Source organism: Callorhinchus milii, unplaced genomic scaffold (genome assembly GCF_018977255.1).
Source record: "Callorhinchus milii isolate IMCB2004 unplaced genomic scaffold, IMCB_Cmil_1.0 Scaffold10, whole genome shotgun sequence".
Lineage (NCBI taxonomy): Eukaryota > Metazoa > Chordata > Chondrichthyes > Chimaeriformes > Callorhinchidae > Callorhinchus > Callorhinchus milii.
Genome location: NW_024704751.1, coordinates 6848451 through 6872785, shown reverse-complemented (window position 1 = coordinate 6872785; position 24335 = coordinate 6848451). Strand labels below are relative to the sequence as shown.

Genomic DNA, 24335 nt, shown 5'->3' with positions numbered 1-24335 from the left:
CTCTGACGAGAGATGGATAATAATTGATTTGAGATAGCACGTTATCACATCTTCGAGACGCCTTAAAGCGCTTTACAGAATATACCGTAGTTAATAGATTATATATTTTGTGGGTGATAAAAGGCTGCACTAGGCCATAGGTCCCAATCACAGTTTGAGTTAGCTGATGCCAGCTGCAAGAACAGTTGCATTATTAATTAGTAATCCTTGCATTTTTTTTTAACATAGGATTACGTAGAATATACAGCACAGAAACAGGCCATTCAGCCCAACTGGTCTATGCCGGTGGTTTTGCTCCACATGAGCCTCCTCCTGCCCTTCCTCAACTAAGCCTATCAGCATAACCTTCTATCCCTTTCTCCCTCATGTACTTACCAAGCCGCCCCTTAAATGCATCTATGCTATATTCACCTCAACTACTGCTTGTGGTAGCAAGTTCTGCATTTCCACCACTCTCTGGGTAGAGAAGTTTCTTCTGACTTCACTATTTGATTTAGTCCCTTGCACATCTGGAGGAAGTCTCAAAACCGCTTCTCAAGCCCCACTTTAAAGTGCTAACAGCTGTGTATGTAGGAGGCGAGACGCTACAATTGGCCTCCGTGCCCTTCAAGAAAGCGGGGAGAAAGAATAGGAAGCAGTGGGTCGGGGGAAAAAAAGAAAAAGAAGCAATAGAAAAGGTCCTACTTATGCCGTTTCAGCACCTGCTATTGGCTGAGTAATACATTACCATCTTACTGGTACTGTAATTTCCCTACATGGAACATCTCCCAATTGGAATGGCACCCATCCATCCGTATGGTCTGGAAGGCTGTAAGGGAAGGAGTTATGCTGAATCAAAAACTATTCAGAAGGTTAGCAATTTTGTTTAAGGAAATCAGTTTTACTTACCATTGTGATTTCGCAAAGCCAACCCCTGCAATGAGCAGATAAATATACCTTACAATTGAGACTCAATTGTAAAATGTCTCAAATTAAAATGTCCCGCAATGCAGAGTTTTTAAACTCCCAAATGCTTCCCTTTACCACCCCACCCCCACACACACCTCATCCGAAAGGTATGCATCGACATGAACGTAACACAAGCATTTGGCTTTCCGTTAATTAAGCAATTGACGCCACTCAAAACCACAATAACCTGGAACCTAAATGAAGGAGCAAAACCTGTAGTGCAAGAAAACCCTCCAGATTTAAAGGTCAGATGAACAACAGGATATAATTACTGTTTGGTGATACCAAGCTTGGGGTTGAAGCTTATTTAAAGGATGGAAAGATTGAGGGTGAGGGAGTCTCAAACCTTTGAGAAAGAATCCAAGTTGCACTCGATTTGAACTGTAGAACATTATAGAAGCAACATTGGTCACGACATCACGACCTTCACCTTAAACCCTGCACATTTTGAACATTTACACTTTCAAAATATTCTTCGGCAAGTACATTTTTCATCCAGTTACCGCCAGCAGAACATGCAAACAACACTCTTTGCAGCCACTAAATAAATCGGCTCCAGTTAAAATTCGGGAGGGCCAGCTTCATTCAGCATGACAAAAGAATTGACGACAGAGGTTGTGCATAAACAGTATATTTAGATCAATAATGTTTAATAGTAGTACAGTTACATAATATCACAATGTTTGTTACAAACATAAGCAATAATGGTTTTTTGATGGTTGCACATAATGTTGGGCACTGCAGCCTGTATGAAATTATACTAAAAGTTTCTGTACACAAAGCAATGGAATTATTTCATTTTAAAATGTAACATGAAATTGTGATGCATTTGTACAAATTCAGCGTGGCACTATTACGGGGATATCTGCTCGAGTATCATTTGGGGGTGTCTGTCTGCTCGCTGACCTTGCTTCGGGACAGCAGACTCAGCGTACGTTCAGTGTTTTTAAGTCGCCGCTGCCCAAGCAATCCAGGAAAATACAAAAATAGCACTGTGTACTTCTAATGTGTGATAAAATGAACACCGTCGACCATTTTTTTCATTTCCAGATCCTCAAAATGTTATCAAAAAACGTTATTTACTTAATGCAGAACGTGGCAACATATTCCTAATGAGGAATATAAATTGACTTTAAAAAAAAATGAATGACACAAATGGTACCTAAAAACACCAGTTAAGTGATCCAACACTGAACTTGTGCACCACACACCAACTTCTAGATATATCCTTAAATATTTTAGTTTAAAAATGTGCACTTCAACAAACTCACCAAGGCCACTCATGCTATAGATACCTAGGAATAATATGACATACTGTAATGTACAGCAAACCTCTCTCAGTGCCCTCTGGATATCATTCTGTAATTGGTGACGAGCAAAACAAGAAGGAGCGAACTGCAAGTCTCTGTGTGGAGACCAGCAGTGCTATGGCACCTGTTATATATCTTACTTTACTAGGAACTGGTACATCGTTGATAATCCAAGTAAAATGGGAAGTATTCAGCTGATAGGCACTGAGACCCACACATTTTGGGAGACACATTTTCAAGACATAAAATGATTTAGTTCATGCAAATTATGCATAAGAGGAGTACATGGGTTTGATTAATGTGGTCAGTAGCAATGAATGGCTGGAAATGGTAATAAAGTAATAAAAGGCTGCAGCTGGGAAAAATAACATCACCTTAACCAATGCTTACGGCATTCAGGCGCCGTGACTGTCTGTCAATGGCATGCCACGGCAACCGTTGACCGGTCTCTTCTTTCCTAGTCCTGTATCTATTACATGAATTTTTTTTTCATTTACCTTTATCTCTGATCTGAACACCTAAACAAAAGTTATTACCCTAATGGTATTAAGTGTAGTTACTGGATTGGTTCACAGTTTGCTTCTTTCTTTCGCCCCTCGCAGTCCAGGGAAGAAAGATCGTTACGTGACAATTTACTGCTGTCCGGAGCCTCAGCAACTAGGTCCATTTGCAGGCTGGGCTAACAGAAAAGATCTGACCACTTCCTCTGTAGATTGTGTGCTGCCGTTCACATCCTCGAGAGCATCGCTGATGGCAAATTGCCGATCCCTCAGCCGGTTCCAGTTGGACAGAATATTATGGTATTCAAATACTTTCTCAAAATTGCCAATAGAATTGTATAGTTTGATCAGACCTCGGTAGTCATACTCCAGTCCACTGTAACCTTCCCCAAAGAGCTTCTTCCCTGCAAACAAACACATTGCCACAGAATTCGATCAATACAACCTTTCAATTTAATCAATTCAATGTCAATTGAGATTCGAGGCATCCGAAGCAGATAATAAATGGGGAAATTAATCTTCAAACACAAATGGACTAAAGTGAGCTACTATTTTTTGATTCAAAGTACAAATATTCCAATTTCATAGGTAGGTGAAGCAAACCACTTCACTCAGAAGATCATAAAATAATCCTTGCATATATAGTTCCTATAAACATCTCAAAACACTGCAAACTTTTTTCTGTAAAGTGCAGCAACTATCGGAAGGTAATCGGGGCAGCCAATTCACACACGTCTGTTTGTGTGGATGCGACTGGTGTTTAAATAAATATAAATCATTGATTTGCACATTAGAATGTGAATCCTAACCTCAATCCACATTCCCTGCAGGCTTGTGAACATGTCTGTGAATTCAAACTATTCTCGCTATTGTGAATTGCTTAAGGAGCAGAGACATTTCCCACATTAAAAAGATTTGAAACTCAAGGTACATACCTATTGCTATAGATCGCAGATAAAGCTTTTCAGCATCTTCATACTGATTCATGTCATAATTATACAGAGATGCAAGATGCCCCACTGACAGAGCCACTTCATAGTCTTCTTGGCCCAAGAGTTGCTCCTTGATCTGAATTGCTTTGATGTGCATTTCTTCAGCTTCCTATATACAACAGCAACAAACTAACTTGATTATACAATGAACTTGATTCCGTCACAAGCAAATGCCTTACCCCCTAGTTTTAAGACGTCAACGTTAAATCTGAATTGAACAATTCGACAAATCCTGGATGCTCTAAAATGGCTCATAAACAAGAGTAAATCTAGACCCAGGTAGAATCTCACACCAAAACTAATGGGATCATAATGCTCTAAACATTGGTAAGGTGTTAGGAGAAACACACTAATGGGGGAGGGGGGAGAGAGAAGAGAAAGAGATTAGAATCCAGAACATTTCAACCCTTGCATGAGTTAAGCATGACATTTACATACCTTGAATTTCCGCATGGACTGGTACAGCCTGCCCAGGTTCCCGTAGTGCTTTGCCGTCTGTACATTGAACTCTCCAAAGGCTTTCTTGGCTAACTGAAGCGAAGAAAGGTGCAAATCGTGAGCCTCCTGGAGGAGCCTTTGTTCAGTTTCCTTATTGTGGCAATCGATGGCGATCTCCTCCAGTATAAGTGCTGTATGTACAAAGCCAAAACAACCATGATCACACTTCATGAAGGATGGCAGTTCTGACAGCGCTGTTAAGTACAACAACAACAACAACTTGCATTTATATAATAATAATCCTTGCATTTGATATAGTGCTTTATCACGTCTTCAAGACATCTCAAAGCCCTTCACAAAATATATTGAAAAGTGAATTGACTATATTTTGTGGGCCAAATGCGGCAGCCAATTGCTCACAGCGGTGTCCCACAAACCGCCGTGGATTGAGTGACCAATTTATTATTCTTTGAAGGAATTATTACCCCCGGAAAAGCAATCTGCCAATCAACTAATAACCAAGGTCCTACTGACTTCTAGGTAAAGAAGAGGCGTGTCAAGTAAGGAAACTTGCCCAACATTTCACCCTGCCGGGAATCAAACCCAGGTATCTTGCTTGCAAAGCAAGCGCTCTAACTGAGCCTGAAACCTTCGTCACTGAAAAATTCTGATCAAGTCAGCCAAGGGACGATTTAGTGCATTCAGTGATTAGTAGAAACAGGCGTAGGAGGGAGGCAAGCATACTTGATTTGCGCTCATGTGGTACGTAGCAATTTTATCTTGACCAGAACAGGACTATATGTTGCCATTTTGTTGGGGTCAGATAGGAGGGAGAACTGGGCCTACGCACAGATGCTTTTGATGAGTTCCAATCAGATGCCTACCACAGATCAGCTTTGACAACACTTTGTTCCTTCTCTTTCTAACTCAGGTTTTAAATTTCTCCAGCTCAAATGATATCCATTTACCCACCCCGCTTCCCCCACCATCCACACACACATTCTTCATAATGTATGTTATGTTACCGGCCAGTATCCGGTTGGTGTTTGCCCTTCCAGCACTCAAGATCAACGTTGTCTTGAATTCTGTGCTCGTAAAACAGGTTACAGTTCAGTGTGCTGGGAACACTGACTTCAATCAAGCAATCCCACGTCAAGAGAAACAGGTGAGCACAGAGCGCAGAGGTGAGCTCTCCTTCCATTACCCCAACCAATCAAGCTATTCGTATTCATTTGTCACACTACAATCTTTGAGCCTGTGGGACATTACTCTCAAATTGGATTCCTTTCAAAGCCACATCCTGGAACTGGAAAAGGAACAGTTTACTGGAACAGAACCAATCTACTCAGTTTTCTCAATGTTCACTTATACAATAGTTTTAAATAATGGTTGCAATAAAGATCCTTGCATTTTATAGGTGAAAGTAGAATAAACTAAGAGTTTAACAAGTATGACAGAAGTAGCAACAGGCAGAGTTTTAAGGAAGTTAACCAAATGCACAGCAACGCATGAGGGTCACAATAGTGACACAATGTGCTGAAGCACAAACAGCATCACAGAGTGGTGAAATGCAAGTTTATTGGCAAGGGTAAATACACCCGAAGGTCACAGGGATCAAAGCAACTAAACTCAAGCCACCCATCCATCTTCAGGTAGTTCTCACGTGCCACCTGGTGGTTCATTAAAAGTGGTGCGTAGATGCAAGACCAAGATGCTTCAGTAGACAACGGTGCGTGAACCAACTTGAGAGAAAAAAAATAGGATGAAAATGCAAAAGGACTGGAGGAACAGCTACTCCTTAGGAAGCCCACATCATAATTAACCCATTGAGAACCCATTTCCTGTACAGTTCAACAGTTGAAAGCACACGTTGTTATTACATGATGCTAATTAAAACAGCTACACTTTAATCTTGATGGAAGAGAAACCAAGTTTCCTACACGAGTATCAAAACTGTCTCCTGAAGAAAGTCAAAAGATATGAAATATTCCAAATGCTCAAATGTCACTGGCTTTAAATACAACAGTGAATCCTACTGTACAAACCTTTAACTCTTTTTGAAGAAGCCAACAGTAAGTGGTCTTCAGGGAGGATGTGTGTGATGATGTCTATGGCACGTTCAGCATGGAATCTGCAGAAGAGGTACAGGAACATTCCCAAATGTTTACAAAAGCTCGACATCCTTTGGAACTCCAGCCCACATTCCCTTTGCCTCGCTCCCTCCCACGCCTCCTTCAAGACCCGTCCAAGACCTTCCTCTTCAATTGCATCTTTGGTAACCCTCCTACCCTTGCCCTCCACCCTTCCTGATCCCAACCTTCAGCTCGGGTCCAAATCCCTGACTTGGGACGTCCTGCCGACATGAACGGTGCTACACAAATGTAATTTGTTTTGTTACAACACAGTTACAGAACAAAGAGAAGTTTGCATGACAACAGTCATAGCCAGACCAGTTGGCTAACTTACAGTGCGTTATCAAATTTCCCGGAGCTATACTGGTGTACGTAGGAGGAATAAGCCAGGTCCTCGTGAGCTGTTGCTACATGGATGTTCTTGCCTCCAAATACAGACTGCCGGATGTCAAGCGCTGTCTGAATGAGAAGAAAAGTAAAGAATTATTCCGGGGCTGTTACAATTCTGGGAGAAAACAAAGGATGTGTTCACAGCTGTTCTGTGCAAAGTCTTTGAAATAAGTTCAACAGGAAAACACAGAATCATATACCAGAATTTTTAAGCTACAAAAAATTGCCCAGCAACCATATGGGATAGAGCCAGACAAATATACTCTGCTGAGCCAGGAACCCAATCTGCCCAGCATGAGTTCATTATCAGACACCAATTCCCTACTCAGCAAAGGTAAACTATAACTGGGTGCATTTGCATCCATCGCAGGAAAATGAGATGACTTTTAGCTACAAAGACATTATTCTTTAGAGTTGTGGCAGCTATTGTTTGAAAACCTACAATTTAAACACACAAAGTTAATAAATTGGATAATTCCTTGTGGGCCCCACTTCAGCAGTTTATTCAGGAATATCCACATCTCTTAACTCCCAAATCATTTTTTAAATGCAATTTCCCAACATACCTGATAAATAGCCACCGACTGGCAGATGTTATCTACGTTAAGTAAGTAAAATCCGTAATCTAGAAGGGTATCAGAATACTTGGGATGTTTAGGTCCAAAATGTTCCCTGAAAAAGACAATTATATAAGTATAGAACTAGAACAAACGGTTCAACTTCAATCAGAATATTTCAGGCAGAATTCCAAAAGTTTTTTCCCCTCCAAAAGTAAGCTGGGAACTTCGAAAGCTTCTTTCCCACCAAAAGCTCAATAACTCCTTCCACAGATAATATATACTACTGTGAGGGTACAGTAAGCTTGGAATCTAATTACGTTTCTGATACACACTTATTTTTATTGCCAAAATCAGTTCCAATCAAGAAACAGTTTCTAGGAAAGGATCATTTTGGCCTGAGTCATTGTGGAAAATACCAAAATGAGAACAAGCCAAAAGAGTACATCACTACTTAGAAAAAACAAACATGCCCGATTGTTAATGATCGCCACTCTAACAGCAGCAAACAATACAACAAAACATTGGTAAAAAAAAACATGAGTTTGTCTGCACCTTAAAGTGAGATTGTAAACCAATTCATTTAACACATTGAAAACCTTTGAATTTCAAGCTATTAAAATGTGTTTAGCTTCATGCAAGGTAACTTACCTTGCTAAATAAACTGCATGCTTTATTAATTGCTCTGCTTTCTTGAATTCTCTCTTTACTACACAAGCCTAGAAGACAAAGAATTCCAATAAGTTTCTAAATTTGAGGCAGATTTGAGAACATTTGAGAATGCATTTCAAAAATCTGAAAATACAAGGCCTCACCCACACAACACATTCCAAATGTGGCTTCCCTTGAAATCTAGGATTGTGTCAAGGTTACAAATAGTCTTTCGCTGATCAAATGCCCTTGAGCTTTATCCTAGTACTTATTTAATCTAATTTGAATTTTCTTGGCACTTGTGTTAATGGACATTTTTGTTCAGGTACATACTTCACTTTTTCTGGTAAAACTCAATCGCCTTGCATTTCATTGTAATCACCTTACGATGAAATCTGTTCATTTATTTACAAAGCTTTTTTTTGTCCGGGCCTCAATTTCTTGAGGCTGAATAAATAATAGCTAAATATTATATCATGTTCATCTGGACACAACTAGGCGCAAGCGTTTGAGAGCAAACTGAACACCACATTTTACTGATAAAAGCACTCAAGACACACTTCCCAATTTATTTGCAAACTAGATCAAAGATAAAATGTCCCGAAGAGTTATGCATGCACATTACACATCCAAAACAATATTATGGCCCAATAAACCTTAGTTTTCAACAATTACAGAAGTGAATGTATAATGGCAATTGTTCAAGAGCTTGTTGGACAGCTTACTGACAAAATAAACACTTCAAACTGAACAAACTACTCACTTTTGAAGCTTGCCTCAAAACGTCAACAGCTACCTTCACTGGCAAACCAACCGTAATTTCCTTCATGGCTTCCACACACCATTTATAAGCCTGTTTGTTTAAAAAAAATGAATGAGCTAAGGTTAACAGTTAAGATTGTTTGTGGAATATTGAGTCAATTTTAAACTGATATATCTTTAGAAATTAATTCAAGAATTGCAGTATGGTCCACGCATAGCACTGTCAGTTGTTAGAAGTATGTGGCATGCAAACAGCTGGAACTCAATGCCCTCAATATTCAGGGGTAAAGTCAACGTAACAACAATCCAACAGTGACAACTGGATCAATAGTCCAAAACCAAACTGAAGATATCAGTGAGGGAGGCACTAGGAAACTGAGGCCAATTTATTATCTTGATTGATATCAGCCAACTCAGTACAGACAGCTCACAAATACATTAGGTTTCATTTAGCCACTCAGGCATATATCAGGAAGCTCAAATGCATGGTTTTGATAGAAATTTGGTCAGTTTTAATTGTTCATTCTGTTGGGGAATGAACATTTTTTAAAAAATTGTAGGTCATCAAAATGGCTCATGGAGCACAGTCAAAGGAAAACTAGTTGGTGGACCATATTATATCCCAGCTCTGGCCAGACTACAAAGTTGTAATTCATCTATATGGTTACATTGGTTCTTCAAATCCCTTCATGCCCTGGGACCTTCCTGCCTCTCTGACCTGCTTAACCCCCAACCCGCTGCCTCCTCACGACTGGCTCTGATTTTCTGCTTGTCCCTTATACCCTCTGTTCCACCATTGGTGACCGCACTTTCAGCCACTACGCCCTGAAACTCTGGAACACTCTTCCTTGATCCCTCCGCTTTGCCCCTTCCTTCCCCATCTTCAGGTTGTGCCTGAAGACCTTCCTATTCGACTGTGCCTAGGGTCACCTCCCCACCCCCCTCCCCGGCTTGGCGTCGTGCTCTGCCACTAGCAAGCGCTCTGGGACACTACTCTGCGTGAGGGGAGCTATATAAATGCAAGTTGTTGTAGCTGCTGAAACTGCTGTGTACACATTACTCAAAGGCAAGGTAAACATTTCCACATCGTACCTCATCGTAGTGACTTTTAGCAAACAGTAATGTACAGAGCTCTCCGTAGAGTGCTGCCTTGTTGGCCTGATGACCATGCTTAGCTAGTTTATCAATGTACGTTTGAGCCAGTTCATAGGTCTCTTCGCCTAAGTGGTATTTGCAGTTGCCATTTCGCACGTGTAGTAACCTGAAAAGAAATCAACTGATAATAAGCAGACACGCAAAAACCTGGGTGAAACAATGTAGAATTATTCATTGGTTATTTTCAATGCACTTTGCCACAATGTACTTGAAGTGCACATTAACTTACACACCTTCCGTCCGTGTTCCTCAAAGAACAACTTCTAGTCCATTGCATGCCTGCAGCTGAAAGGGCAGCGATGTTTACTAACCATAAGCAATCACCACTACAAACTGAGGTTAGATTTAATTAAGCGTTCAACTCAGCAGCATTATTGAAAGCAACCACGATTTATGCCGCAGGACAGGGCTGCTGAAGGTAGACATCCAGATCCAGTATTACACCAGGTACTAAAATAACTCAAAAGATGTTTTGAGGTAACTTCACTGATGTCACTTTCCAGTACTATTAGTGCTGGTCAAAATGTCACTTCCTAAATTGATGCAAAATATTGAAGATGTTGGAAATCTGAAACAAAAACAGAAGTCGCTGGGAATACTCAGCGGGTCAGGCAGCATCTATGGAGAAAGGAAAGTGAGTCAACGTTTCGGTTCCACGATCCTTCGTCAGTTCTGATGAGGGGTCGTGGATCCGAAACGTTGACCCACTTTCCTTTCTCCATAGACGCTGCCTGACTGCCTAAATGATGTTGTTTGCCAAGTTCTGCATTGTATGTTGATATTGTGAGATTAGACAAGAGTAAAAAAAAAGCTTTGTCAAAATCAATCTTCGTGCCACGTTTCGCCCACAAAAATACAGTCAATTCACTTTACAGTATATACTGTGAAGCTCTTTGAGACGTCTCAAAGACGTGATAAGCCACTATATCAAATGCAGGGATTATTATTATTGATTACATGACATTTATGCTATAGGAACATCCCCAACAGGATACGAGTTTCATTGGAATATAGTCTTTCACTGGAGACAGGCAGCGTTACTGACTGTTCCAATATGTTGATCTCGCACTGAGGACTGCATGAGGGAATGAGGAAAGAAAGAGCTCATCAGTTAGCATTTACACCACACCCAGCGAGGGTATGGAATCTGATCAATAGCCTTCTCGTAGGGGAGTCCAGAGAGACCTCCCACCTCCTTGTTGGATGACCTTTGTAGTTTTGCAAGTCAATGCAAAAAATTCAGCAGATTACACACCTGACACAGCACTCGACTGCACGGAACCAGTGAAGCACCTCATCGTGCAGGGAACACAGCTGCAGACAGGAAAGGAATACTTTTTCGGCATCACTGTACCAGCCCGCATCAGACAGAAACCCACCTGGGAAAGAAAACAGATTCCTTAACAAAAGATTAATTTCACTGTTACCCTTCACTGCCTAATTCTCCAATGGTCAACAAATATTTTATCAACTTCTTTAAAGATAATATCATCCTTTGGGGAGAGCAAATTAAAAATTGTAAAATATATTTTCCCCAGTCCTGCAATCAAGTTACTCCTACACAATATTTGTTGAGCAATTCAGATGATATTTCCTCTAACTTAGTTAACCTTCTGTGAATAGAATTTTTGAAATAGGTTTAATGCAAAATACACCCACGAGTTAACATCTAAAGCACTGTGGTGTGGTTTCCAACCAACATAATATATGTGTTAAAACAGTTGCAGGTGATATAATGCACACATTTAGCAAAGATGATATAACAGAACTGAAGTATGCTCAACAGTGTTTTAGAAATTAAAGCACAAATTCTTTAACTGAAAAAACAAGGGGGTGATGTGGTTGTGTAAATCAGGAGCCATTACATTCAAGAAAAGCCTAAAGTGGAATTCGGTCAAGGTCCTCAAAATTCGCTGAGGCACATATGATATTCAGAGTCAACACTAAACTAAAAAAAGACAGTTTTAAAACCAATATTCGCATTAGAAATGGGATTGGAAATTACAAGTGTAGGTTACAGACAGGAAATAATTCCCTAGGTGACGGGACCAAACAACTGACCTGTTCAGAGCAACCAACACGTTTCTGGTCTGAAGGTGGATAAATAATCCGAGATTCTTTTTGTCTGGTAATCTATTACATACAGGCATAATTATGTTGCTGAGGAAACCTAGATTCCCTTTTGTCTGGTAATCGATCACACACATAATTAAGTTACTGAGGAAACTGGCTTGATGGGTCAGTAGGTCTTTTTTCATTGTATCCTTTATCCTTTCACTCTTCTTCATTCCAGTCTTTGGTAATTATGAGCACACAAAGAATAATCTGCAAATCTCAGGTGTACTCTTTGGAGCATGGAGTTGTGGCACAATAACCAAACTTTGCACACTTCATGTAATCAGGTGCAAACCAAGCCGGAATATTTTGTTCTACTTCCTGCTCTTCCCTAAAAGAAGGTGAGATTTTTCCGAGTCAAGTTCACTCACTGACATACTTTTTTTTAAATTACCATAGTTGGTTGCACTCGAAGAGTTCAGAATACTCAAAAAAACACTCTTAGCAATGGAATCGGTCGCTAGTAGTAGAATTTGAGAGAGTAGAGGGGTGTGGGAGAGAAAGATACAAGCTGACCCAATTTTAGTAGAATCTATTCATTTTAAGTTGAGAAAATCAGGTCAGCGCAACAGAAATTCAGAATTCAATTTGCATATCTTTTGACAAACTTGAAATAGACCGATCTCACGGCAGTCAGTATCCTACACAATGCAGCACATTAGCACTCAATGTAACCCACTCACAGGGAAGAGGATAACCAATAGCTTTTTTTTAAGGAAAAGGAATCAGTCAGCTGATATTTAAGTTTTGGATTCCAAATTGGGACCTTCCAATATTGATTCAATCAAAATCAATTCCCTGTAAACCAGCACCTGAAAGTCTGCTAAGCAGTAATTCAAGACAAGGCATTAAGCTTGTTCAGTCAACTTTGGGCTCTACTATCATTCAGAGGTCAGAGGAAAATATATTCTCCTTCCAATATATTTAAATATGCCTCTCTCACCCCCCCGACTTTCTACACCTGTTCAACCAAGATTTAGCATGTCTGAATGGAAACAACCCAATTTGCCTTTTGAGATGTGCAACGTTTACATCTTGACCCCACAAAAGTAAACAGGGACAGTGTTAATTATTCAACACAACTCAAATAAAAATAATTCACTGAAGAATATTTGTAAGGATATGTGATGACCCTGGAAAATACATACAAATAAAAGAAACCAACAAACTGGATAAAGACCTTTCGTGATTAACACTGAGGTAACATTTATACAATGGTCCAAAGTATCTGGTCAAGAGTCAGACATGACGTGAACAATTTGAGCACACCGCCATTTCAGACAATTTCTTACCTAAAACAAATCCAAATTGTATGGCCTTCTCTTTCACGTGGGTGTCTGACTCTGCAATGTATGAACAGCGCCTGCTGAAGGAGTTTGCTAGTACTGAGGCCACTTTCACTCCGTGGTCCATCAGAGCCTGGAAGCAGTGATGCAGAAGATGCCTGAAAGAGAAAGAATGGCAAAGATTTAGCAAAGGAAACCGGTTTATATCCTCTGTTGGTTGCTCAGTCTGCAATCAATGAGTTTTCTGAACAATTTCAATTTGCACAAGAGTCTTTGGAAAGCAGAAACCTGAATCCTATCACCAATTGGCTTATGAACCTGCAAAACTTCCAGTTGATGTAAATATCTCTATTTAAAATTTTACTTTTAGCCAATTTGTGTGTCCAAAAAGGTTAAGAACATCAAGGGTGAAGACTGTAACATGGCTGCAGTTTGAACTCGGCTCTCCTGAATTCAGTGCGAATTTCTCTGCTTTCACTTTGCAAACTCAAAACCACCAATTTCTCGTTTCATTATCGTTTTTTGGCAATAAACTCGCTTCACATAAACTCTTGCAGTAGACAGGGAAAAGGAAAGGGGAAGTAGAAAAAAAAGGGCTTTAATTCCATTAGTACAAGCTAGTTTTAAACATAACCCTCAAAAAAAATAGGAAGAGCATCCAAAATCCACTGCTGTTCAATATGCTTCCCTTAATTAAGTTGTAATTAATTTGGATAGGGTTTAGCCAATCAGACAATCGCCTGACCTCCCAATTTCACTCCAGAATTCCTCGCAAGAGGAATATTTTATAACAATGTAATTTCATCCATCTCGAAAAAACATGCCCCCCAGATTTGAATGTTAAACAGAAATTACAATAATTTGGAATAACATTACTTTCTCTAAGAAACATAATGACAAATTGTGTATGCTAACCTACAAATTGTGTCGTAAAGTTAGCAAATAAATGTGCCTGCATCAACTGCTTCAATCAGACTTAACTGGATCTTTAGGCTCTTGCAGTGTGTGGGCTTTCCTTATTCCTATTTTAATACTCTTGTCACAGAAAATACTGAAGAAAACTTAACGACATTCAGATTTGCACCATGCCCATAAAGTTTGAACAATTACACTGTAGTAATACCAGTGCACATTCTTCTGTAAACAGAACACAAACAACCTTTTTAAGTAACACCAAGTTTTATTAAACCCAACATATACGACTTGCTTTTTAAAACAAATTCAACAAAAAAACAGATCCAGCATTGACAGTGAACAAGTCTACTCTCCTTCAAATAATACATTCTGCAAGACCAAACACTGCAGAGAATGTGTCTTCTGTGGATTTATTATGAAACTACCACTGTCTGTGATCTGACAGACTAACCTTGCAAGGCAGTACGCCTTAAAATGCAAAAAAAACAAGGCCACAATTGGTCAGTTTCTCACTGCATTAACCTCCCTCCACCTCTGCAAAATAATTGAAGAAGTGTCCATTTTCAGTTGGCAATAAACAGCCAACCAATGAAAAACCCAGACGCCAACAATAAAAATCCTCATACGAACATTAAAATTCAAATCTTTTGATAAATCAAACTCCCTTTACTGTCAAGACCATTACACCCAACATTAAAAAAAACTCAAACGGACAAGTTGAAGACAAACCAGATCCACTCGCTGCAGAGCTTCCCCTTGATGCAACAAAAAGACGCTGCACAAACTATTGATCTACTTGGGTTGCTCACAACTTTGATGCTCCAATCTTGTTGTTGTTGCTCAAGTGACGAGGCGGTTCATGTCCTTATTCCATTCTAACACAATACTCTTTTTATTTAAAACACATGACCACATGCATATTCAGCACCAAGAACTTATGTATAGCTTGTATTTGTGTAGGAAGATGCTATCTGGTTACATGGCCCAGTTGACTGCTGTAGCCTAGGAGAACATAGAACTAGATGTGATGGAATGCTTGGGAATAAAATAAAGTTTTAGTGACTAAATCTGCTCTTTTTATGTAGTTAATAATAAACTTGTATTTGATTATAGCACCTTATCTCTGTCGAACGTCTCAAAGCACTTCACAGGAATTTTTATTGTTAAATGTTAGTGGCTGCGTATTTTGTAGGCGAATGCAGCAGGCAAGTCACACACCTCCCACAACCACCAAGCATTTCTTGGTAATGGATGCTCACAGAACAGTAGCTTTTTGGGTCGTCAAAAAGTCCACAATTCTAGTTTCTGTGATGGATAGTCTGTAAAACGCTGAGAATTTTTTGTTGTTGTTTAAATCCATTCTAGTTCTTTGACTGAGGTTGCTCACATCTGGCAGGCAAGCAGTTTGGGTATTGTGAATCTCATCAATACCACCTGGGTAGGAGTTAACGGCTAAATATATCTCCAGCCATAGAATACAATTTTCCTACTTGATTTGTTAGACAGGATTGGACACAAAGTTCCATATCACAAGGTAACTAAATCCCCTACATGGTGAAATAAAACCCAACTGCATTTTAGGTCAAGTGACATTGTTCAATTGTTAGGGAGCCTTTGGATATGATATCCATTGCCACCAAATATAATGGGGAGGACCCAACAAAGCTCAAAACAAAGACGACTTCCCTTACAAACATTACCTGTAAAGGATATAGAACTCAAGTTGGCTTGTGTTACACAATACAACGCATCCTGGAGTTTAGTCATCATAAATAAACCATTTGACAGGCTGTCACTATGATTTTGATGAATGGTATGCCTCATTACCCGTCTTATGAAGTAGTTGCTTTGTTTCTTCCCCACCTTTGACTTTTTGTTTGTGTGTGCGTTGTTTTTAAAAAAACCAAAAAAATGCTCCATTTTGCTCAATTTCCTTCTGTCTCTCTCCCGTTGCCTGGTGATGTTGAGCATCCATTCGTTACTAATGAAGGTTGAGATTAACTATACTCTTCACTGCTTTGGAACCACAAAGTTATAGAGCAGGTTCACTCTTATTAAATGAATAACAGCCTCCAGTGTCATGAAACTGTCAGTTATGAGCAGTAAGAGAAAAGGGTATGGAAATGATGTATTGACCCCTTTGGTGAGATTGACCGTTGCTGTATAAATACTACATTTGAAAAGGAACCCAAGCAATCAGAACAGAGACCCTCAATATTACACTAGCAATTACCAGACGATAATCACAGAGAAACATATCCAGCCCTCGAATTATGATTACTACTGCACATATGTCATTTATAAATTCATTTACATCTCTGTAACAATTTCCCAACATATCCTTGCTGGTTAACTGTAGCAGCATTATTGGATCTAAATGTTACTCCATCGTAACAGTCATAAACTGGTAAAAAAATAAAAAGCCCCTTTGCTTATTTTCTGTAACTATGCAACGTTCTCAACGTGTTATCCAAATGACATCACTGGTGACGGGAAGTTATGGTAATAGACAACAACTTCTATTGAAACAGCGTGAGATCATTCTGCACAAGGCACATTGTTCACGACAAAACATAAATTTACTCATCAGCACACATTCCTATTGTCATCAGTAGCACCGCAATTAGGTTATACAAAAGTCACTACCTAGAAAATGTATTATTTGGAAATCTAGAATGGTCTGGAAACTGCTCACTGTTTTTAAAAACGTTTAAAAAAATCATATTTTTTTAAGAAAGTTCAAAAATAATTATTCTGAAACTGCTCACGAACCCTGGCACTGTTATTTTAAAAAATCTACATGTAAAATAGTCCACAATTTCTGGACTGGCAGGAACTCATTACTGCTCCTCTATACTCAATTTGCTTAATAGAACGGAAAGTGCACAATTGGTGTGGAATATCCTCTCACCCTAAAGTTAGTGACACACACACACACACACGCAGCTTTGCAACCTCTCACTGTAAAAAGCTCCTCCTTTGACATGAAAAATTGACTCACAAAAGCCATTGAACAGTTTAATCCAGATGCAGAAACAAAACAGGTGATCAGAGTCAGACAACAAAGATTACATCAGGTGACGTTAGAAGATCAAACGTTGTACAGAGTACAGAGGAATTCCAAAGCTTTTCCTGATTGTGTTCCAATTGTTCTTGGCAATTGCTCTGAGCAATGGAAGATTGTCTATATGAGGCTGGGAAACAAAACAGAATACCAACAGGAAAATACACTTGAAATAAAATTGGGGCACAGGCCCCAAGAGAGTCAAATCAGGATATAAATTTGCCTGCAGCAGTAGGTTGCACATTTGCTACAGGGTAGAGCCTTCTAAACATTATTTCAAGTTTACCAAAATCTTTAAGCCAAGAAAGTAGAGCTCAAATAAAGAAAGTTTAAACAAACTAATAGTTTACTTCCCAACATATCCATTTTTATAAGACGTTTGAAGTATATGAAAGAAAAGTCAGGTTCTTGGTGAAAGCAAACATGTTTAATTCCCCAAATGAATAATAATAATTATAATCCTTCTATTTGATATAGCACCTTATCATATCTTCGAGACATCTCAAAGCGCTTCACAGAATATACTGTAAAGTGGATTGACTGTGGATTGATTGTGGGAGAAATGCAGCAGCCAAGTGCGCACAGAAGTGTCCCACAAACAGTCGTGGATTGGAGTGATCAAATTTGATGGGATTATGATGTGATATTGTGCCTCATCACATCGTTGAGACGTCTCAAAGCACACATGAAAATTTTATAACCAACAGGCACCCCCTCCTCCAGAGTATAATGGTACATCAATAACTAAACACTCATTGAAAACGAGTTTAAAGAAAGCAGGACGAAAACAACTGGGCGCAAGTCAAAGCAAGGCTCCTCAATCCTTCTTAAAATCTTATTACTTTATTTGGTCTTGGCTTCTGGCATATACGTACTGGACCATAACAGCTGAACAGTAGAGCAATAGAAATTGTGAATCAATCATGTATACAGAATACATTTTTAAAATGTGCTTTAAAGCATACAGGCCTACCTTTTGTCTGATGCTCGTAGCACCTTAGCAAACACTTCAAGTTCACAGAATTCACCACCCAGCTGGCATAACCGTCCTTGCTGGTAAAGCTGTGAGAGATCAAACATGGTTGAAAACGGTTAAAGAATTTGCAGCGCTAAATCTGCGTCTTACACAGCTTGGTTACTTTTTTTAAAAAAAAATTATATTGCTCAATTTTTTTTAAACACTGATGCTTCTAAGAAGTTGTATTCTTAAATCGCAAATTACAAGTATAAAAATGGGCTCAATCATCCCAATTTTAAACTTCTTCTCTAATTTGTGATCTTTAAAACATCGAATGTACAGCAGGGAAACAGACCCAGACAAGTTGTTCCGTGGTGGTACTCCACAGGGGTCCCCACCCACTCCTTACTCCCTCCCATACCCTTCCATTCCCTTCGCCCTCATGTGTATATCTCGCTTCCCCTTCAATATATCAACATAAATACACATCTTTAACTAGAAGCAAGAGTACAAAGCTTCTTTTACAGACAAAACTGTCCACTTCTCAGTTCGACTGGATTGTAGACGAGGTAGTTAAAGGATTAGAGGCTGCAGAACAGGTCAAAGAGGCAAGTGCACGGACCAGCTGAACCAAACTAAAACAGACGATGAACCTGCAACTTTCTAACCCAGTGAGAAGTGCTACTGACTGTCAAGTTACTTGAAGTGAATTCTCAGCCAAAAATTATAAACTCGATTGTACAAAGTTCAGTGAAATGTACTTAGGCCGATTTTTCTCAAATAAATGTCATGGGCTCTCACGTCTTCAAGACGTCTCAAAGTGCTTCAAAGAATATACGGTAAAGCGGATCGACTGTCAATTTTGTGGCCGAACAAGCTCAGATAATTATTTGCTATTCTAGCAATTCATCCTGGAAACACTACCAGCTGGGGTGGGGTCAAGAGGAGGAAGAGTGAACAATGGGTAATTGCTCATCAACACCCCCCCACCCCACATAAAAGATCAACAAAAAGCGCATTTTCTACTCTGCCAGCCCACAATCTCCAAGGAAACTGTCGCAGGAAATCTGAAACAGATCTGCCTATCCTCTGCTTTTCCACACAAGTGCTGGACTTTATTTGGCACAATACGTTGCCAGTGGTAATTTAATTTGGAAGGATTATTTTGTCAGCAAACAGATTTTCATCATCCGTGGTTATGTTCAAGTGAATCAAAAACAGCTTGCATATTTTAGAAATAGATTCGAAAGATGAGGCCATAATAAATGAACAGCCTCATCAAGGTTGACATCACATCAGTGTCAGTAATTTACACCGGTTTAGCTTGATGTATTGGCTTGCATAAGGCTTCGAACACCGTGTCACAATCACTCTGATCATTGGAATGGATAATGCAAGTAAATCAAGGAATAGAATTATTTTCTGATTACGGTTGCTTACCAAAGGGAACGAAATAGCCCAATTTGCTTGGATGACAAGGTTTACTTTTTGTGAAAAAATAAAAAAAAACATTATTGAACGAACCATCAATCCTAGCCAACTGAAGTAAATGCTTCAATGTTATTCTTGACCTGAAAATAAGTTGTAACAAACAAGGTAGTACTTTTCTACATAAAATGTTAATATGCTGGATCAGCATGTCCAATAGATTTTATTTAAATAAGATTAGTGACTAACAAATCTATGTTCTCACACATGCACGATGGGCGGTGAATGCCCTTTTCCCTGGTAAAAATCTTTGTGCAATGAAGTATATTTGCAACAAATTGTCACAGAACAATGTAATACGATTAATATTGGAATGTGAAATCTCAGGCTTCTGATCCAATGCACTTTGTGTAGCAATTTATCAGGCGTAGGCATTTTTCGAGCAATCAAGTTCAGCAAAATTGAAAAATGCTCACTGCTCGTCACTTGTGGCATTTGACTGGTCTAAATCACAGACTGAAATGTCCACCCTTAAAATAGAGAACATTTCAGTGAAGAGAAGGCCTTTGATTTTAATTGGACCTCATTGGGTATGATGCACTGACAGGCGGTAGAGAAACATGATTTGGATATTAGCTAATAAAAAAAAGTTGAAAGATGTTTTAGTGGGAAAACTGAATCCCTGCGGAGTAATACAACAACTTGTTTCAATATTATGGTGCATATTTTAGTTTGCTGATAGGACAAGACTGGCTGAATTGTTTTCATGGGTAGAGCAGACGAGTACATGGGGTTCACGAGTAGACGATTCAGAAAATCAAGCCTATTCAGCAATTTCATTTGTTTGGGGCAGCTCTTATTTATTTTATTCCATTTTCCCAACTTCTCCATACCCAACTTCCCAAGCACCAATCTCCCTGTTATACACTGCAATTGTTGGGCATCTGTGTCCTTCAAAGTCAGTTTCACAACCCTATGTATTAAATGTTTTAGGATTCCAAATATAAGATTTTCAAATCTTACATATAATTTAAAGATTATGGCCTGTTCTTCTGGATTTCACTACTACTAGAAAATGCTCCCCATCTACTATACATTAAACACAGCTGAATCTCTTAAACTCCAAGGAACAGAACCAAAGTTAATGCAGCTTCTCACCATCCCACAGCATCACCTTGATAAGTCATCAACACACTTTCCCATAAATTTAAATAAGACTTTATTTAATAACATTACAAATAAAAGCCCAAGGCTTGGAGCTCCATCTGAATATCTGGCGATTTACACCTGGATTTTTTGCTCCACCATTTTGCTATTATTTCAGAAGATGCATTGGCGATTTGGGGAAAAAATATTTACGTTGTATAGTGAAACTTGAAGGTATGGACATTTCCTCAACCCTGTGAACCAAAGCACTAATGGATAAGGCAGTCCTCACTGAACAATACTGTGAGGTTTAGTTATTCGTACTGTGTCTTTTTAAGAAAATTGTGACCGATATTGTAGACAGTCAAACACCCCGTGCAGTTAACCTTTGCTGACATCTACATCGAACAATAACAACGTTTTCATTCTTTGCCCTTTTGGGATTTTAGAATTCAATTCTTGATAAATTTACCATCCATTTCAGAAAAAAGTACAATTATTGTAAACTCCAAGTCTCCCTGCATCACAAACTTTCCCTGACTAAGATACCCGCCTGATGTTAATGTGTAAGTCATTCAGGCCTACTCACTTCTGTGGCAACTTTTCAATTCCAATCCCATGTGCCTCACCTCCACTTGGTTGTCTATTTTTCCTTCCACCCTCATTATCATCTGCAGAGTACCTAAGAACTATAGAGTCCCTCCATCATCTGAGATACAAAATTTTGCTGCAGCCTCACCTGCACCAAGCTCCGTACGCCCATCACCTCAATCCTCATCAGGTACCATTGGCTCTCCATTTCCCAATGATCGATGTCAAGAGCTTTGTACTCACCTATATATCCCTTCATGTCCCTGCACCTTCCAATCTCTTGAAGTATCTCCTACCCCACTCTTCTTGCTTCCTCCACTCGGCTAACTCAGCAAATGTATTTTCTTAGATTTACATGCCTTTTAGACTTAATCACTGTACAGCAAAACTCCCTGAACATTTTAGTTACAGCAGATGGGATACTATAGCAAATCTATAGCAAACAGCATCATTTAACATGCATTCAAGCACATTTTTAGCATTCTGCTGAAAGAAACACTCTACGCAGATGTCAGCCTAGCTCAGTCAGTAGGACTCTGGCTTCAGAGTTAGAATGCTGTGGGTTCAGGCCCCACAATTAAAACTTTAAACTCATAGTCGAGGCTACCACTCCAATACAGTGCTGGGGGTGTGCTGCATTGTTCAAAGTGCCTTACTTCGGATGAAGCATTAAACAAAAATCCCATCTGACTGTTCAGGTGAATGTTAAAGATCCAAAGGCACTATTCAAAAAAGGGAGTTTACCCGATGTCATGAGCAGCAAACAGGCAAATAAAACGGTCATTCACCTCATCAATGTTTGTGGGAAATTGCTGCTATATTCATGTACATTCCACTAGACTGATTTATGTGCTGCACTTTGAGATATCCTCCCAAAGTGAAAGGTACTGTTTCAAATGCAAGTGTTATTATTATTGCTACTACATGTACAATTCCACTTGGGCCTTATTAATTCAACCAACAACGATCACTGTTGGAAAGTGCCTTCAACCTTCAGTATAACTGTGGCTGTGATCTGATCACCAAAGGAAAAGTGCTTCCAAAGTTTCTTGTTAACCTAGCAGGAATGTCAAAAACACAACTAGCTATGTTAACTCATCTTCATAAAGCGAGTTTGGAGGATAAAGGTGGAGATGTTCAAAGATTATATACAATACTGAAACAGTTCTCAGTCATTCATCTTTGTAGTGAGCAGTAATCTTGGTATTCCTGGTTGTGTCAAAAAAGGGGGCAATAATGTGTGTATGGGGGGGAGGCTGGCAGGAAAAATGTCCCCTTCAAGAGCTCTCAAAACCTAGTTAACAACGTGAATAGGAAGGGGAAAGGGCAAGACGATCCGAAGGATAGACAAATGGTGGTTTGAGCAATCCGAATGAATAGATTCGGATTTTAAATCGTTGTGGGACACGTTTAAGAAAAACACTGGAGACGAGCGGGATTGAAACGAAACCAAAAATCAGCAAAAACAAAATCTGACCAACAACATAAACTGCTGGGAGACGAGGGAAATCCCACCCCCCAGCCCCCCCAAAAAATATATTTTTAAAAAAAAGAGCTGGCCTGTCGTGCTCTCTCTCTCTCTCTCTCTCTTTTTGAGCGTGTTGTGCTGCCTGGCAGGAGGTTAGCCGCCAGCCCTGAATAACGGGGAACGGTGCGGGGGTGGGGGAGAGGATTGGTAAAACATTGTAGGAGCTTCCAGCTGAAAGATAAAAAGGGGCAAAGAAAAGGTGGAGACGGGCGGCGTGAGGAGAGAGAAGGGGGGGGGGGGGGGGGGGATGAGAAAAGAGAGAGGAGGGAGGGGGAAGGGGAGAGGGGGAAGGGGAGAGAGGATTGAAGGAGAGAAGGGGGGGATTGGAGGAGAGGCAGTGGGAGGGAGAGAGAAAAGGCAGAGAGGGGGAGTAGGTGGGGGGCGTGGAGGGGGAGAGAGAGGGGGAGGGGGAGAGAGAGAGGGGGGGGAGGGAGAGAGAGAGGGGGGGGAGGGAGAGAGGAAGGGGGAGGAGGGGAGAGAGAGGGGGGGGAGAGAGGGGGGGGGGGGGAGAGGGAGGGAGAGAGAGAGAGGGGGGGGGAGAGAGAGAGGGGGGGAGAGAGGGGGAGGAGGCCATACCTTGTAATAAACGTCGAACTGGATGTTCTCGGGCAGCGAGCGGATCTCCCTGCGGGAGCGGGTGTAACTGTCCACCACGGCTGAGATTGCGGTGTTGTAGAGCGTTTCTGGAATCCATTCCAGCTCCACCGCCGCCATATTGTTTTGATGTCTTTTTTTTTCGCTCTCTCACTCACTCACTCTCACTCCCTCCCCCTCAAACAACCTCCTCCTCCCCCCCCACCCCGTGCTCTCCTCCCCTCGGGCCCCAGCCAACCGACAGCCGGAATACGTGCAAACGTTTGGCTTCGGTGAACTTCTCACTCCCCTCTTTTACCCGTTCTCTCGTCGTCGTCGTCTCCCCCCTTTACTCCCTCCCTCCTCCCCCCCCCACTCCCCCTTTACTCCCTCCCTCCCTCCCCCCCACTCACCTTTACTCCCTCCCTCCCACTCCCCCCCTCCCCCCCACCCCGAAATACAATCCCCTCGACAGTTATTGTTTAAAAAACCCAAACGGACGCGGCGTGAGCACAGCCGCTGTGTGTGTGTGTGTGTGTGTGTGAGTGAGTGTTCAGAGGCCGCTGTGAGACTGAACTGACCGGACGCGGCGGCCCTGTCGCCTTGACCTTTTCCCTCTCCCTCTCCTCCTCCTCCTCTCCTCTCTCTCTCTCCCCCTTCTCCTCTCCCCTCACTCACTCCTCACCATTTTTTCCTCTCTCTTTCTCTCCTGAACTTACGCCGATGGACGCGTTGACGTTTTGTCGCTCGGTTCCGACCGACCGACCTCACGCAACGTACGTCCGCACGCACGCACGCACGTCGCTTCTTCCTCCCCCTCCCCCCCACCACCAAAAAAAACAAACGGGCGTTGAGAACGCGATGACGTTTCCATCCCCCCCCCCCACCACCTCCTC

The 24335-nt window shown here is 40.6% G+C and overlaps 1 protein-coding gene across 1 annotated transcript; it reads right to left on the bottom strand.

Annotated features, from left to right (window-relative positions):
* Positions 1-1563: 1563 nt before the first annotated feature.
* Positions 1564-23639, bottom strand: appbp2 (amyloid beta precursor protein (cytoplasmic tail) binding protein 2). Its single transcript, XM_007896625.2, has 13 exons — positions 23443-23639; positions 18189-18277; positions 13243-13394; positions 11091-11214; positions 9773-9941; positions 8682-8771; positions 7919-7986; positions 7277-7382; positions 6655-6779; positions 6234-6319; positions 4189-4379; positions 3694-3859; positions 1564-3162 (listed from the first exon to the last, which is right to left on the bottom strand). Exons 1-13 carry the CDS (start codon positions 23578-23580, stop codon positions 2909-2911), a joined length of 1758 nt encoding a protein of 585 aa, XP_007894816.1. The 5' UTR covers positions 23581-23639; the 3' UTR covers positions 1564-2908.
* Positions 23640-24335: the final 696 nt, after the last annotated feature.